This window comes from Nematolebias whitei, chromosome 2, assembly GCF_014905685.2.
Source record: "Nematolebias whitei isolate Nwh7 chromosome 2, NemWhi1, whole genome shotgun sequence".
NCBI classification, from domain to species: domain Eukaryota; kingdom Metazoa; phylum Chordata; class Actinopteri; order Cyprinodontiformes; family Rivulidae; genus Nematolebias; species Nematolebias whitei.
The window spans coordinates 37,842,465-37,858,787 of NC_056499.1; the positions used below are offsets into that span (position 1 = coordinate 37,842,465).

General features: G+C 37.3%; 2 protein-coding genes across 2 annotated transcripts in view; both read left to right on the forward strand.

The window, feature by feature from the left end:
* Positions 1-11,525, forward strand: part of itga11a (integrin, alpha 11a) — a 77,246-nt gene extending 65,721 nt beyond the window's left edge. Inside the window, exons 22-30 of the mRNA XM_037691557.1 lie at positions 5,686-5,762; positions 5,919-6,002; positions 6,192-6,282; positions 6,383-6,496; positions 8,026-8,109; positions 8,194-8,304; positions 8,421-8,516; positions 10,257-10,370; positions 11,358-11,525. Of these exons, the coding sequence (XP_037547485.1) occupies positions 5,686-5,762; positions 5,919-6,002; positions 6,192-6,282; positions 6,383-6,496; positions 8,026-8,109; positions 8,194-8,304; positions 8,421-8,516; positions 10,257-10,370; positions 11,358-11,435 (849 nt within the window). The 3' untranslated portion in view covers positions 11,436-11,525. The remainder of the gene's footprint in view (positions 1-5,685; positions 5,763-5,918; positions 6,003-6,191; positions 6,283-6,382; positions 6,497-8,025; positions 8,110-8,193; positions 8,305-8,420; positions 8,517-10,256; positions 10,371-11,357) is intronic.
* The window catches only part of LOC119424126 (GRAM domain-containing protein 2A-like), a 975,280-nt gene that overhangs the window by 309,431 nt on the left and 649,526 nt on the right, over positions 1-16,323 (forward strand). The window lies entirely within an intron of this gene.

Genomic DNA, 16,323 nt, shown 5'->3' on the forward strand with positions numbered 1-16,323 from the left:
GTAAACTTTTCCTTTGACCTTTGCTGACCTTTGTCTCAAATCACTCCTGACACTTCTGAAACTTTTCTCCATCCACTCCATCCTGCCTGGACTCTCTTCTTCATCTCTTTACCACACTCCCCATTTTCCTCACTGTTCCACCGGCCTCCCTCTCTTTCACACACATGTACTCTGTCTTACTACAGCTGACTTTCATTCATCTTTGTTCACGTGCATAACTCCACCTCTCCAAGTTCTCTTCCACCTGTTCCCTCTTCAGATAAAGGGATATTTACACAACTACTGTAAGGAAGCTCTGTCTTGGATTTATTTTCTTCACTGTCTCTGAGTAAGTTCTGTGCATCTTCTGCAACTTTGTGGTTGAAGGAAAGGAGGAAGAATAAAAACAGTATTGTAACTTGAAGTAGGTTCGACATATGCCAAAACATTTTCTTCTTTAAGGAAGCTACCATAACTGGCACAGTAGTGGAAAATGTTCCACAGATCAGGAAAATAATTTTGAAATACCACTAACAATAATATATTGAAATAAAATGAAAATAACAACAGTAAACATAATAATATTGAAAATAATATGCAATGATGTTCAACTCAAATGAGAATATGGGTCTTCAACAATAAAACTTACCATGAATCTCCCCTGAGTGACCTTCTGTTACTACACTTTAGTTTTTTACATATTCCACTGCTGCTTGATGTAATTTGATCGAAGTGCCTCAGGTAGGCCTGCTCTGTGGTGTTGTTCATTGTGCACATGTCAAAAATGAAACTTTATTCTGAAAACAGAAAGCTAACTGCAAAACTGAAAGTCTGTGATGCAGAGTTTTGAAACATTCTTCACATCCTTTGCAAGTCCTGCTGCCACAGCTATGCTGCAAGAAAGCTGCTTTTATTTAAAGCATTTCTAAAGGTTTTAGTACCTGCATGAAATCAGTAAAAAGATCTTCATCATGCTCTTAACTAAAAAAAAAAAACCTTTTAAAACCAAGTCATTTATTCGTAATTTAATTATTAGGTATCTGCAGAAGGATAAAAACCAGGAGAAGCATTCCTTCTGTCTTTGCTTTATCTTAAATGCACCAGGTGAGATTGAGTGAAAACTACTCATGCCCTTTATCTCTCATCTGTTTCAGATTCTCACATTCAATTCTGCAGCTTGTGAGATTTTCCACAAGCTTTTAATGTCAACAATATTTATGGGGCTTTGTACTTTTCTGCATACTTTAAGGGATGACATTATGGTTTTTTTTCGGAAGGCTATGTTTAAACAAAACTTGATAGGCAAAACACGGATCATACATCATCATTTATTTAAAACCAGAACATTACTGTGTTTTTGTATGTGTAAGCCAAGTCTCCAGTCGTGTTGGGAACTTGTTTTGCTTTTTATGCTTGTACATGAAATATTACAAAAATTAAAGATTGACCTGAAAGGCTTCTTGAATTGTCCTTACCGTGCAATTATCAAACACAATGCTCGTCTCCTGGGCAACAAAAAACATCCCCACGTTTCTCGGTGCTGCTCTCCACCAACTATAGCAGCCATCCTTAAAAGCTCAGAGTGATTCATGGCGACCCATTCAGCCTGAACAGCATCCAGAGCCACAGAACTGAACTGCGCCTGGTCAGAAGCCTTTTAAAAATGTGGCAAATGTTAAACAAGGCTGACTGTGCACCTTGGTCACTGCCAAACCAGCCCAAACCCTTCTCAGCTGAAGGAAAGGAAGAAGAAAAGAGACAGTTTTATTTTATTATTTTGCCTTCTTTGGTAGCTTTTGTTGAAGGTCAAACAAAACAGAAAACTTTGTGAACGCGACAGTGCATGGAGACCTGAAGATGATAAGCTGTGTATGTTACTGACCTGTATATGGTGAGCTTCTTACGCCTTGGGATTTTTGTTTATTTGCAGATGTTGGTGGCCACGTGTTGCTGTTCATGTTTCTGAGATCTATGGGATATTTGGGGGCTTCTGCCCAAACCAAAACATAGTTTAACAAAGTTAAGTCAGATCCTCTGTACGATAAAAAAAAAATGTTGAAACAAATCGTCTTTTATCCAAAATACTTTGTCAGTCAGAGGAGCTGCAATAAACTCATTCTTATAAATAGTACTTTCTTATAGTGGATCAACCAGAATGGGAGGAAGATCTTTCAGTTATCAGGCTCCTCTCTTGTGGAACCGACTTCCAGTTTCTGTCCGTGAGGCTGACACATTGTCCAGTTTTAAGACTGGGATTAAGACTTTCATTTTTGATAAATCCTATAGTTAGGGTTGGTTTGTTATGCTGCTATAGGCTCAGACTACTTGATGACAAATTGACCTCATTTCCTTAAATGAATTGTTAAAATTGAAGTTTTCATTTTATATTATTTCTATCTTAACGTGATTCTCGACCTGCCATTGTGTATCTATTCCTCTCAAACCCAGCCAGTCGAAGGAGATGGCCGCCTGTCCTGAGTCTGGTTCTGCTCAAGCATATGTGTCAAACTCAAGGCCCGCGGGCCAAATGTGGCCCTCATTGACATCTTATCTGGTCTCCAAGATGTTATTTTAAATGTAAAATAAGTTTATCACTTAATTCTTTTCAGTAATCTTTGATTATGATGTCAAAAGTTCAACAGAAAATGTCAAATGAGACTAATCAAACTCTTGTCGAGGAACCTGCAACTAAGAAAAGATGTTGGGTATCTAACGTGAGTTCATGTAGATTCTGAAACTGGCCCTTAGTTTGGAAAAAGGTTTTAATTTTGACCCCCCCTTGTAAATGGGTTTGACACCCATGTAGGTTTCTTCCTTATGACGGAGTTTTTTCTTTCCACTGTCGCCTTCATGCTTGCTCAAGATGAGAGTTCTGTGATGGAGTTAAATTCAACACAGTCTGCTCCTCAGATAAATAATGTTAAATTATTGTTTTATACATGAATGTTTCTGTTCAGTGCCGTGCAATGACTTCTGTTGTGACTTGGTGCTATATAAATAAACTGAACTGAATTAAATTGAATTAGTTTACTGGTGACAGCCAAATCTAGATGTTCACATGATAAAGGAGGACCATCAACCTAACCTACTGATAGCACTTTGATGCTGTTTACTATTCACAGGGGGCTGAGTGACACTAGCAATAACAACATTGTTGGAAGGTGACAATTGGACACAGAGGCCTCTACCCCTGTTTAATCCATCCATCCATTATCTTTTACCCACTTCTTCCTTTTTGGATCGGGGGGGTCACTGGTGCCCATGTCCAGCTATCACTGTGCGAGGGACATCCTGGACAGGTCTCCAGTCCATCACAGGGACACATAGAGACAAACAACCATTCACTCTCTCACTCACACCTAGAGGCAATTTAGAGTTATCAACCAGCCACATGATTTTGGTCTGTGGGAGGAAACTGGAGTACCCGGAGAGAATATGCAAACTCCACCTAGAGGGCCCCCGGACCGGGATTTGAACCGGCGACCTTCTCGCTGAGAGGCAGCAGCTCTACCATTTGTGCCACCGTACTGCCCCTGTTTAATGATGGACAATTTCTTTTCACAAAGATGGCCTCCTTTACTCCTCTCTCAAACCATCGTTCCTCTCTGTCCAGGATGTGAACATCTTCATCCCTGAAAGAGTGACCGCTGGCCTGGAGATGAGTGTAGACCGCAGAGTTCTGGCCTGATGATGTTGATCTTCTGTGCTGGACCATCCTTTTTTCCATCATCTATCGTTAAACAGGGGTGGAGGTCTCCACGTCCAATTGTCACCTTCTTACAATGTTGTTATTACTAGTATCACTCAACCCTCTGTGAATAGCAAGCAACCATCAGGGCACTAATGATCAGTCATTAGGCTGATGGTCCTCCTTTTGTATGTGAACAGCTACACTATGAGATGGTGTTATTTATAAGACTGAGTTTACTGCAGCTCCTCAGACTGACAATCTTTTGGATAAAAGATGAAAAGTTTCAACATTTTATTTTTTTATTTTATTCTTTTTTTTAAACTTTGTTATATATTTCTACCTGGATTATTGAGCATTCATCAGAATATAAAACATAGTTGATCTGTTTTTCTCAAGGCGTGACTTTAGCAATTCATGATAAATGTGTCCTTGAGATAAATAATAACATTTCTTGGAGAAAACAAGATTAGAGCAAAGTAATTACCTTGTGTAGTTGTTTGACAGCTGACAATCAGCGTGTCACATTTAAGCCGTCTGGATTAGAGAGGCAGCCAAACTGCTTCAGTTCAGAGGAAAGTAACATGATGCCCAAAACACATATGAACTGTGTATGTTTGCATTCTTTTGTTTCATTTTACTTTTTTTTAAAGAAACATCACTGTTATTGTGAAAATATTCTCTATTTTAGGATGCTCATGAAACTTGACCGCACTTGGTTACATAGAGAGGTCACCATCTTGTTTCTGTGGTTAGTCAAGTTTGAGTCCGTCTCTGCGGAGGAGCGATGCTACAGTAATCTTGTTATGCATTCCTCTGTGGTCAGACAGGATCCATCAGGACTTCATTAAGGCCTGGAGGAGTGTAAACAACACTCGGCTCTACTTTATGTGTTTAGTTGCCAATCAAACCTCCTTCTCTTCCTCCTCAGACTCAGATCCTCCTTCAGTTTGACCGAGGATTAATTCCAATTATTCACACACTCATTTTTAGATTTTCTCTCTTTACTGCTGTTTTCTTTGTCTTTTCCTCTAAACCCACCTTCCGCTGAAAGGTCTGTGTGTGTGTGTGTGTGTGTGTGTGTGTGCACTCGTGTGTGTGTGTGTGTGTGTGTGTGTAGTCAGCATTTAGAAAAGAAATCTGGATTTGTTTGAGCTGCACCAATTGTATAATAAACTGCCTGGGGTTAAATCTTGAAGACAGCAGGTTATTTCAGGCTACACTTAATAACAATGCAGGATCTTTACTGGACAGGATGTATATGAAAATTTTGAAACACATTTTTTAAATTTCATTTTAAACTTAAATATCAGCTCAACAAAAAAATAAAAAATAAAAAGGCAAATATTTCCACCAAAATATTCTGTAAACAAAACAAAACGTTAGAAAAGGGAGCAGGAAGAAGCAAAAGTTTAACCAGTCCTGTCCCTAAGTTTACATTCAAATTATGAGTTCATTGTACACAAAAATACATAAATATCCATGCATGGATACTTGCAGCATACTGTATACATGCCTACATGCATGTATAGCTACGTATACATAAATATACCTGCAGATAGAAATTTACTCTGTATCGCCTACAGATCTAAGCTTAATCTGCAAACACACAGATTAACAAAAATACCATATTTTTTGGATTATAAAGCACACCGGATTATAAGGCTCATTAAGCGAAAGAAGTTCATTTTAACAGATTTTTGAGCACCGTGTACCCCATAAAATTGGTTCGAGGTCAATAAGCACAACCAGAATTAATACATAAGGCGCACCAGATTATAAAGCTCACTGTCGATTTTTGAGGAAAGTAAAGGATTTTAGGTGCACTTTGTAGTCTGAAAAATATGGTAACAGCTAGAATAGCATCATTTTGCCTCATTCATTTTTATACACATTAATTTTGCAATCCTTGTCTGTTCTCTTGAATTATATGCGTCATAAGATTTTACTGTTTATTTAATTCAAAACAAACTACTAGTAGTAATGCACTCTTCATGGGTTTATGCTTCTTTGCACAGGTATCACTTCGCCTGGAGTTTGAGTTCAGTCAAACTATCCTCCTGGATCACCTCAGAGTCATCCTTGAAGCCAGCAGGTTTGAAAATCATCTTAAATCCTTAATTGTATCAAATCCTTGACATTCAAGTTTATTCTGTCTTTGTGTGGAGGCAGGTCTACACTGAAGCATAACAATAAGAACAGCTGTAAAGTTCTTGTTTGTGATCTTTGAGTACGTTTGGTCTCTCAACAGTGATGGAGAGGAGACGAGCAAAGCAGATAACTTTAATGATATCTATTACTTCCTGAAATATGAAGGAGACCTTCTGTTTACAAGGTTTGTCATTTCTTTTTAACTTCTTACCAAACAGTGAGTGTTTTTGAGGCTCTTTTGATTTCAGTAGCCGTAAACTTGGAAAATACTGGATTTTGTTGAGGGAATAATAAATTCCAGAAAGTAAAGTTGGAATGTAAACGTGAAGTCACAATGTGTGCTGCTCTTGTTTTTCATTTTTTACTTTGAAAGGGATTCAAATCCAACTCGGTATGAGATCAAGTCAGAGCTCTCACTGGAGGAGCCTGGAGTTATTGGCCCGCCTTTTAACTTCACTTTCCAGGTGAGAGTCAGTTTTATCAGCTCTGTCTTGAATACAGGGAGAGAAAAAAAAACAACTGACTGGAAATGATTCACACAGTCTGTTCCTCTCTGTGTCTCAGATTCAGAACCTTGGATACTTTCCAGTAAGAAATCTGCAGCTGAACATTGAGATCCCAGAAATGACAATAAACGGGAACAAGCTCCTGGAAATACTGGACTTCCATGTTGACCAGGTGAGCTTGAGCTGAAACATTAGTCTTGTGAATTTAAACAACGGAGAACTAACAGTGGCATGTTAAAATATCACACAAAACTGTCCAAAATGCAAGTCAAGTTTAGTTGTTTTTTTTTGTCAGTGTATCGATTTTGTCAGCTGCCTTTGTTCTCGCTCATTAGCTCAACATCTGTATTCAATCCCTGACCCGTTAGCCCTCCCCAGCTGCCCCATCAGTGCATCATGTAGATTATCTTCAGTTATCACTCAAGCTGCTTATTCCTGCTCACTGCTTGTCATATTTCTTGCCATGCTCTTTTTACATTTTGGATTATTTTTGGTTTATAAGGACTTAGGTTTAGGATCCTAAACGTACCTTCTTTTCCAAGTCCTTCCACCACTACAACATCTGCATTCACATCACAATGTGAATGTGAACTGTGATGCATTCTGCATCACAGTTATGTTGTGTTACTAAAAGGCTTAAAATGAAATTATATTAATGAAATGATGCTATTATAATCCACGCCATAAAAAACTATAACTCTAGAAAGACTGGAATTGACACATCATTAAATTATACACGTATATGTCTTATAAGGGGTGTATTTATGATTTTCAAATTTGAAAACATGCTTTATTGTTCACTATTACAAGCTGTCAGCATATCCTAAAGTTTTTTTTATTATGTAGTTTGGTGTAAACAGTTGTTGGGTCATTTGTTGCACTTTAGGTTTACTATCTTTATTTTTTATGAACATTTAAAAAGTTGAACATTCTGCAGTACCTTGCAGTGGTTACTACATTGTGATATAAATTTTCTGTTAAGATGTACTGCATTTGCTCACTTAGCTTTTATTTTAATAGATTTTTTTTATTTTTACAGATACTCATTTTCTCTCTTTAACAGGGGTGTCATCAAGTGGGGGCAAGGGTGGGCTGTGGCCACCCCAAAAAATATTAGTGGCCCCCAATGGCCTCCAATAACCCCTCCAGCCAATGCTTTTGGACATGCCTCAATAAACTGAATATATATATATATAATAAAATAACCAAACATAGACCTGCATTTATCAGAAGTTGGTTCTTTAACAGTTAACTCCAGTATTGCAGTAATTGTCTAATAACTGATAAAGTACAAGAACATAACAAACCTCCTGAAATTCTGTTCTGGCTTTTGGTTTTGGTGATACCTCACAACTTTTGGTGGCCCCCACATGACTGACCCCCCATTAAACCCTTTCTGCTCTTTAATGCTTAAGCCAGCTGTGTTAGATTTTTTTTTCTTGCTGATCATTTACCTTAAACTAATTAAATAAAATGTAGGACATGATAAATTAAGGATTTTGCTCAGTCTAAGCTAAACTAAGCTAGGCTAGGCTAACTGCATTTCCAGCCTCTAAGATCACACAAAAGATGAATATTTATCCTCTTTTAGGGAATTTCTTCTGCACAGTCATTGTCAGAGCATTGTTTTACTGTGTATCTACTGAAATAAGATCTTAAAATACTAAATTATTTATTTATCATTCTCACGTCATGCCTCAGAGAAATGGGACACGTTGTTTACCACCTCAACACATGGCAGAGAGCAGAGCTTCACCGGAGGACCTAACCCGTGTTTCACGCTTGGTAAAGAAGAAACTCAGTAAAATCCTTCCTCAGTAATATTTTTATGTCACACTTTGCCATGGACCTCTTTGTGTTTCTTCACAGAATCGGTCCAACACATTAACTCTGCCAGTCCAGTGCACAGTCAATGTGGTTTCCCACAGAGAGGTTGCGGTCAGGATGGCAGGAGCACTGAGAATAGATACGTTACACGCAGTGAGTTGAAACACAACATCCATGCAGAATATGTATTTATTTATAGTCATAACTATCTCTGTCATGGTTTGACTTGTTTGTAAAAAAGTGGTTGCTTGTTTTGATGTCCTGTCCAGCTGAAGTTTAAAATCCTGGAACTGGTAACCAGTGCATCGGTGGAGCTCCCCTCCTCCAGCCCCATGTTTCTACAGGAGGAGAGGCCCGTCAGACATGTGAGTCAACACCAGCTCATGCTGTAAGCTGTCTCTGACCCGGGGTTGACCTGCTACAAAACTAACTATGAAACAAGCAGTACATTTGAATAATATTTAGTCTCCTTTGTTTCATTATTAGTTCAGCGAAACAAACATTAAAAAACTATTTGGATGAGCCCAAAATGTGATAATTTGCTCTGCAATAATAATAATAATAATCATTTTATTTAAAAAGCGCCTTTCAGGACACCCAAGGACACTTAATGATACGTAATGATTATTGTACTAACTTATTTCTTCATTGTGGCCAATTTTTTGACCCAGGATTAACTTTATTTTGTAGTTATACATGGCACACAACAAAAAATATGTGTTTGAGCACACATGGTGCTTAGGGACCGAAAGGACCAGCAGCACAGAAACAAGACAAGCACTAATCTTTGCTGCCATCTGTTGGTCAATAACTTTAACTTTAACTTGATAAACTTCATTGTCATTCAAAATTGTACGGTGCACCATGCAAAACTGAAACAAATTTTGTTTCATGTCTCCACAGCAGTATAGTAGTACATCATTTACATGGATTGTATAAACTTTGGTGTTCAGAGCAGAAGATGCAATTCAAGGAATGTGCAAATGTTAGTGAATGTTCCTATATACACCTACATTTATATGCTTGTACATGTATCTACATATACATAGCATATTCATTACATTATTTACTGAGGGTTCTTTAGTGATTTTGGTCATTTATGGTACTTTGTATTTTTACATAAAAACATGAAGACCTAGAAAAGGGGAATTTGCTTTGTTGCATAACGTATACACTATTCTTGCTGTAAATATATATTTTTTCACAACATTTAACAAAATGTTTAAAGTCCAGTTAAAGCATTGTCATTGTTTTAATTTACACATTTATTTGTTGATTAAGGACTGGCTTAGAACCAGTAACAAATGGAAAAAGGATGTGAGGTATCAACAAATGTTAATGTGTTTAGTTAATGGGGCAGCAGTGGCTGAGTGGTTAGAGCAGTCGTCCTCCAATGCAAGAGTTGGGGGTTCAGTTCCATCAGAAGTCATATGCTGAAGTGTCCCTGGGCAAGACACTGAACCCCTCATTGCCTCAGATGTGTGTCCCATCGGTGTATGAATGTGATAAAGCACTGATTATTCTTTGTAGAGATCTAATAGAGAGCTGTATGAATGGGTAAATGAGGACACAGATTGTTGTGTAAAGAGCTTTGAGTGTCTTGATAAGATAGAAAGGTGCTATATAAGTACAATCCATTTACCATTTAATGTTCTTTGACATAAAAATGTGGACTAATGATCATTCTTGCCTTTAGGTCCTGTCTGTTTGACTTTATTGTAAATTAATTTCTTGTGATGGAGCCAAGTTCAAACCAAAACTCTTTATAATATCAAACACATAACACTTACTTTCCCTTTAACCTAATCTATGTTTGTAGTATTCCCTTCAGTGAAAGGTCTGCAGTGACCAGTATACTCCTAATCAATTAAAAAGCTGTAAATCTTTTAATATGTCTTGTGAATATATCTTTGTTTTAAACTGCTGCAGCAAATACTCAGACTGATTAAACACAGAATGGTTTTCATTGACGTTTACTCTTCAGGGCTACTTTAGTATATAATGAACCTTTTAGCACACTGTTTTTTATAACCATGCTCAATATAATCCTGTCTTATCGATAAACGTCTTTTTGTCTTTTTTTTTTACCTAATCTTATTTGACAGATAATACTGGAGATCAGGAAGGAGGGAGATTACAGAATCCCCACCTGGATTATTATTGGCAGCACACTGGGAGGACTCTTATTGTTAGCTCTTCTCAGTCTGGCTCTGTGGAAGGTGAGTTATCATCTGGCACAGCCATTTAATAAAACAATACCTTCACGGTATATTTGTTGTTCTAGCTCTTGTCTCTAGATGTGAAAGCTGATTCCTTGATGTTGGAACACTAACGTTGTTTCAGAGTCCGTCTGGATGTTGGATTTCAAAGTTTCCACACATCCCACGTCCTTCTCCTTACAGACGCCCTCTCTAGGTTTCCTCATATAGTAGCATTCCAACAGTATTCATTTATCTGGCCTCATCCAGGAACGTCTTGTTCCAGGAGTCCATTTCTCGTCAGAATATCCTGGGTCTCCAGCAGCTGACTCAGACCATGTCAATCTAAACGACCCCAGAGTGAACCAGTGGTGTAGTATACGTGATACGTGGGTATATGGAGTATACCCACTAGAAAAGTTAAAAAAATTTCAGTATACCCACTTAAAAGTGCCCAATGACGATGTATCATTAGACATGCATCATTGATATGTTAAATGGTAGTTAAACAGGTCTCTCTTGTAAATGAGTCCTCGAAGCTCAATGGGATTAACCTGTATAAATAAAGGTTGAATGAATAAACGCTTCCGTAACAATCTATCTGTATGCAGCGCTTTGCTTTGATACTGTTTGATAAATTCCATAACATGTTTTTAATACAAAGCCAACTGTTGTACAAAGTTTGTTGTACATTTATTCAAATATAAGCATCAGAGAAATTTGGAAATGTTCAGTATGCTCAAAAATCAAAATAAATTGATGATTACATTGTACTAACCAGTGTACTTTGGTTTCTAAGTACAGTATACCCACTACAAAAAGTAGACTTCACCACTGGAGCCAACGTGTAACATGTATAACTTGTATAACATGTATAACATGTATAACATATAATTTGTATAACATTATTAACATGTATAACATGTATAACTTGTATAACATGTATACCCTGAAAGCTGTGGCCTTACGTACTGTCTAATGTTTTTGATTGACTGCTCTCTGACCCAGCTCGGGTTCTTCCAGAGGCAGAAGCGAAAAGAAAAGGACGAGCAGGAAGCCAACGGGAACGTGGCCGACGAGCGATAACGCAGGGTGACGACTCCCGGCGGATACCTTTCTCCACAGAGGACACTCAGGGACCAACCCACCTCCCCACTCCTCCTCAGCACCACAGCAGCAGAACAAAGATGGCACCACATGATGCAAGGCTTATTCAGTGCACTGGACCTGTCCCACGACGTAACCCCTGACCTTTGTGTCAGCCTTGTCACTCTCACTTAACATTCCTGCACTGCTACCACAGTCTGTTTCCACCTCTGTACTCCACTGAGCGCCCTGTCCCTCCACATGTCCTGACTCTTTCGACAGATCAATGGGACTAATTTTGATTGATTGATTAGATCTGAAACGGTCGGGCTAGGTTTTGTCTTTGAGGCAGAAAAACAGTAGTTTTGCTGTTCTATCTCTTCAAGATGTGTATTTATTTACCTTTGATTAAACGTCATAAAATGTTGGTAGTTGGTTGGTGACTTTCTCCCAACGACATTATAAATGTAAAAATATTGTAATGTATATGGAAAGTATTGTTTACATTTTTTTTTATCTAGAACGTTTTAGTCATAATTTAAGAAGAACCGAAACGGAACTGAACTTTCTTGATGTTTAACTTTATTATTATTATTATTATTATTATTATTATTATTATTATTATTATTACAAGCAGATGTTTTTAATAACACATCTAGAGAAACACAAGATTGTCTTTAAACATTTTGATGCACTTTTTTAAACTCATGTAAGAGGTGACCTTGTATTTGTAAATAGTCAAGTGCCTTTTAATACCCTTCAAGTATTTTTTTACACTATTTCCACATTTTATATGACTCTTTTTTTTAATGTGACAGGATCGTTACAGTATGTGACCATTTCATGCCTTTTACATGCACTGCATCAGAGCAAGGGGTGTGCATGAAATACTGACAGAATGTTTCAGATTAGATTAGTTTAATGATTTTAAATTAAAATGTTACTGAATCAAAAGAGATATTATAAACATGATGCACATTGCTCCAGTTATAATTTTGTTTTGCTACAAAACAACACAATATGCACACAAGCACTGTGTTTAATGTCTTTTTAGTGAAAATCTAAGAAGTTTCAACTAGGGATGCACAATATTGGATTTTTGCCGATATCCGATATGCTGATATGTTAAAACTAATTTGACTGACAACCAATAACCGATACCAATACCATTTTTTTTCCCCTAGACCTACTTACAGAGACCACATAGCTTTCTCTACTGTGGGATTAAAACACTACACTATTCTGCATGGTCTTTGTCAGTTTGGCCTGCTACCAGATACAGATGTCAAAAAGGGACTGAAAATGATGCAACACTTCAACTTGGATTATGTTTAAAGTCAAATTTATTCATGACATTTTCTCTCTCTAACACAATGACAACACTCGAACAGTGAAAATTTGTAAATTTTCACAAATCCAAACTCAACCTGTTCACAGGTGACAAGTGAAAAGCACATAAGTAGTAATTAAAAAATAACTTAAAAGAGAAGCTTTTTATATCGGTGAGTTATTTTGATGGAATGGCCGATGTCTGATATTTAACTTTATCGCTAATATCGGCTGATACCGATACCATGCTGATAATATTGTGCATCCCTAGTTTCATCTAAATGAAAAATGAATGGATGGATTCTCAACTATTTCAATGCTGATGACAAAAAGCTACATTTGCTGTACAGCTGTGGAAGTAGAATAATGAATAAAGGGATTTGGAAATATGATTATTTATGTTTTTTTAAGCTTTGCAATGAAATAAAAAAAGGTTAACGTTGATAAATTCTCATTTCTGAAATAAAACCAATCCCATGTTTTACAGTGTAACAAAGTACTGCAGTTGTAAGAGGACTTACTAATATATATATTTTTCAAACCGTATGTTTAATCAGCTTTTTTGATAATAAAAAAAAGTGAGAGTTTAAGATTAATTTATTTCTGCCGAGCTATGGTTCAGCTGCAAACATTTAGCATTTTAATCTCTTAAGAAATAATTCAAGAAAGACATTTATTGCCATTAAATGTCAGTGAGACGACACACATAAATGATATTTTGTGGAGCGTTTAACGTTTAGTGTGAGATCTGTTGGACTGGTAAACCATTCACCCGTTTTAAAATAGCACACAGAAACTGCAGCTTGTCACTTTTGAAAATTAAACTGTTCAATTTTTCTACCCGAGTTGAAAATTATGGATACGGCCAAGTGAGGTGGATGTACATGTGTCGCCTGTTTAAGTGGCAGCTGGTACTTAAATGAAAAACCTGAGTCCAGATGTTGCAGTACTGTTTCCTTTTACTAACCTTTTAGACCTAATGTGCCTCCTCTGGTTTTATATTTAAATATAAACAGTACAAATAGCTCTGAATCATTTGCTATCAGAAAAAAACACTGAAATGTATTTTTGTTTGCTTAAATTAGTGGCGTAAGAGGACGTTCCCCACAACAGCCCCATAAATTAATTTAAATGTCTTTTTCAGTGTAGAAGAACGACTTTAATTTTATTTTAGCCACAGCAGATGAGGAGAATTATATTTATATGTAAAGACTGTGCTTAAAGAACAAAGTTTAAATGTCTGATAAAGTTAAAGTCAATTGAGGAGGAGTTTGAAATTGTAATGACACAAATAAACACCAGGAGCTGAACAACCTTCTGCTTGAGTGTAGACTCACAGGGAAACGTTTCATTCATTTCTTCATTCTTCCATAAGTCATGATGCCTTTAACTAAATGTGCAGTGATTTTACTGAAAACTGCACAAAAATCATATAGATAGCAGCATAGGCGGCTCCAGGAATTTACCTCGGAACTGGAAGTGAAAATTCAAGTCACTGAAAGTTCAGTAAACATTTGAAAAGTGCAGGAAATGCAAAAATGGACTGTTTTCTATTACCCAAATCGCCTAGAATGGAATCAGAGAAGGAGGATTTTTTTTGGAAGCAGACTGCAACCAACAAATAAAGAATAATTTGGAAGAAAGGGATCAAGCCTACTGCCATCCTTCCACATCTATGGAGAATGCTGCTAACGCTAGCGCTGGACAGCTGGAGGATGGAGCCAGCACGAGTCCTCTTCGTGGTGTATCCTGGTCTGATCCACCAGCAAAACCCCAGGAAGACGAGTGACCTGGTGCCTTCAACAATGACCCGGTAAGGAGCAGAACTTGGTGACATGATGCCTCTGGTTATGCCATTTTTAGCTGATGCAACTCAATAAATCATTTCCTGGCTTGTAGTGATAAAAAATGACTTTATCTGATCACATTAAATAACTTCTTTCAACCAAAATCCAAAGTAAACTATTTATTAAAATAGTCAAACTTTGTCTAAATTCATGCGCGTATAAAACTGAAATAATTCCTGCTCAGAGTCAATTTTGCTTTAAATAAAAGAATTAAGCCTTGATTGATTCATTATTATTGTTTGTTTATTATTGTTGTCAATTCTTCGTTTGGTTATTTTTGTAATAAAACTTCAAAGACAACTTTGGTCTCTTCATTCAGATGAATATTCATTTATTCTGGTATAGAACTCCCTGTAATTAACAGATTCTACTGCAGTGACTGATTCTGATCATTAAAGGGTGAAAATATTAATTACGTTGTTGTTGGTCAGTAAAGTGACCAGCAGGCGCCACACTTTAATGAATGAAAAATAAATAAAGCAAATGTAGTGGAGTTGAGATGGAAAAGGTGTCACCCTTCTTCCTCCATCTCACCCTTTGCTATTGCTACAAGCTTCTACCCTGAGGCTGTTAAACTCATTAATCCCTAGTCAGGATTATCACTGTGAAAATTACTGTGAAAAATTCACTGTAATGCAACTTGGCTGTTGATATGTGCTGCTGACTATCCATGCTGCTGATCTCATGCTGCTGATTTATTTCATGTTGCTGTGTTCATTCGTGCTCATCTGCTCACACAGACTCATGTTCGTGCTGCTGTTGTTTGGCACGTTGTTTTATACTATTAGTGCTTATTCTTAGTTTAGTGTATTTCGTAGTTCATGTCTCGGATCTAACTACTGTTTTTCTTTACAATTTGTATTTTTGTGGGATGGAACTGGAACCCTGTGTACAAAGTTTCGTTCCACCTCATGTACCACATGTGATGTGAATGACAGTAAAGACACCTTGACCTTGAGAACTGAAGGAACAATTGATCCTTCATAGGGAGCCGAGATGGTGTAGAGGCAGGGCAGCCAGCTTGGGACCCAAAAGTCCCAGGTTCGATCCCCAGTCACTGCATATCACGTGGTGTCTTTGGGCAGCACACCTCATCCCCAAAATGCCTCCCGGGCGCTTTCAATAGCTGCCTACTGCACCACCTGGTGGTGGATGGGTTAAATGCAGAGACTAATTTCGCCATTGTATGGAAACATACAGTGCTGACATTGTGATGACATTATTATTATTATTATTATTATTCATAGCCCCCCCCAAAAAAATGCTTCCCCCCCCCCCCCCCCCCCCCCCCCCCCCCCAGCACCTGCAGAAAAATATTTCTGGATAGTAGGATTTTAAAAAGTGTCAGTCTAATTTGATTTTCCAAGTTGATTGAAATTAAAAGAAAACAGAATATACATTGAACTGAATAAAAAGAATATAAGTAAAAATAAAGAATGAATATTGGCAAAAGTGGGATAATAGTCCAGCAGGGTGGCAACGTTTATTGTTGCAAGAAAGGTTTAATTTCTTAACTTTCTCGACTTAACTTTGTGCATCCAGAGTGTTTTTTCATGTTAATAAATGACACATTTTACATGAAACATTATTTAACCAAGAGCTGTTTGTCAGATATTTTCTTTTCTGGATTTGACACACAAGCACACGCACAGAGCTGAACGTCTGTTATATATATATATATATATATATATATATATATATATATATATATA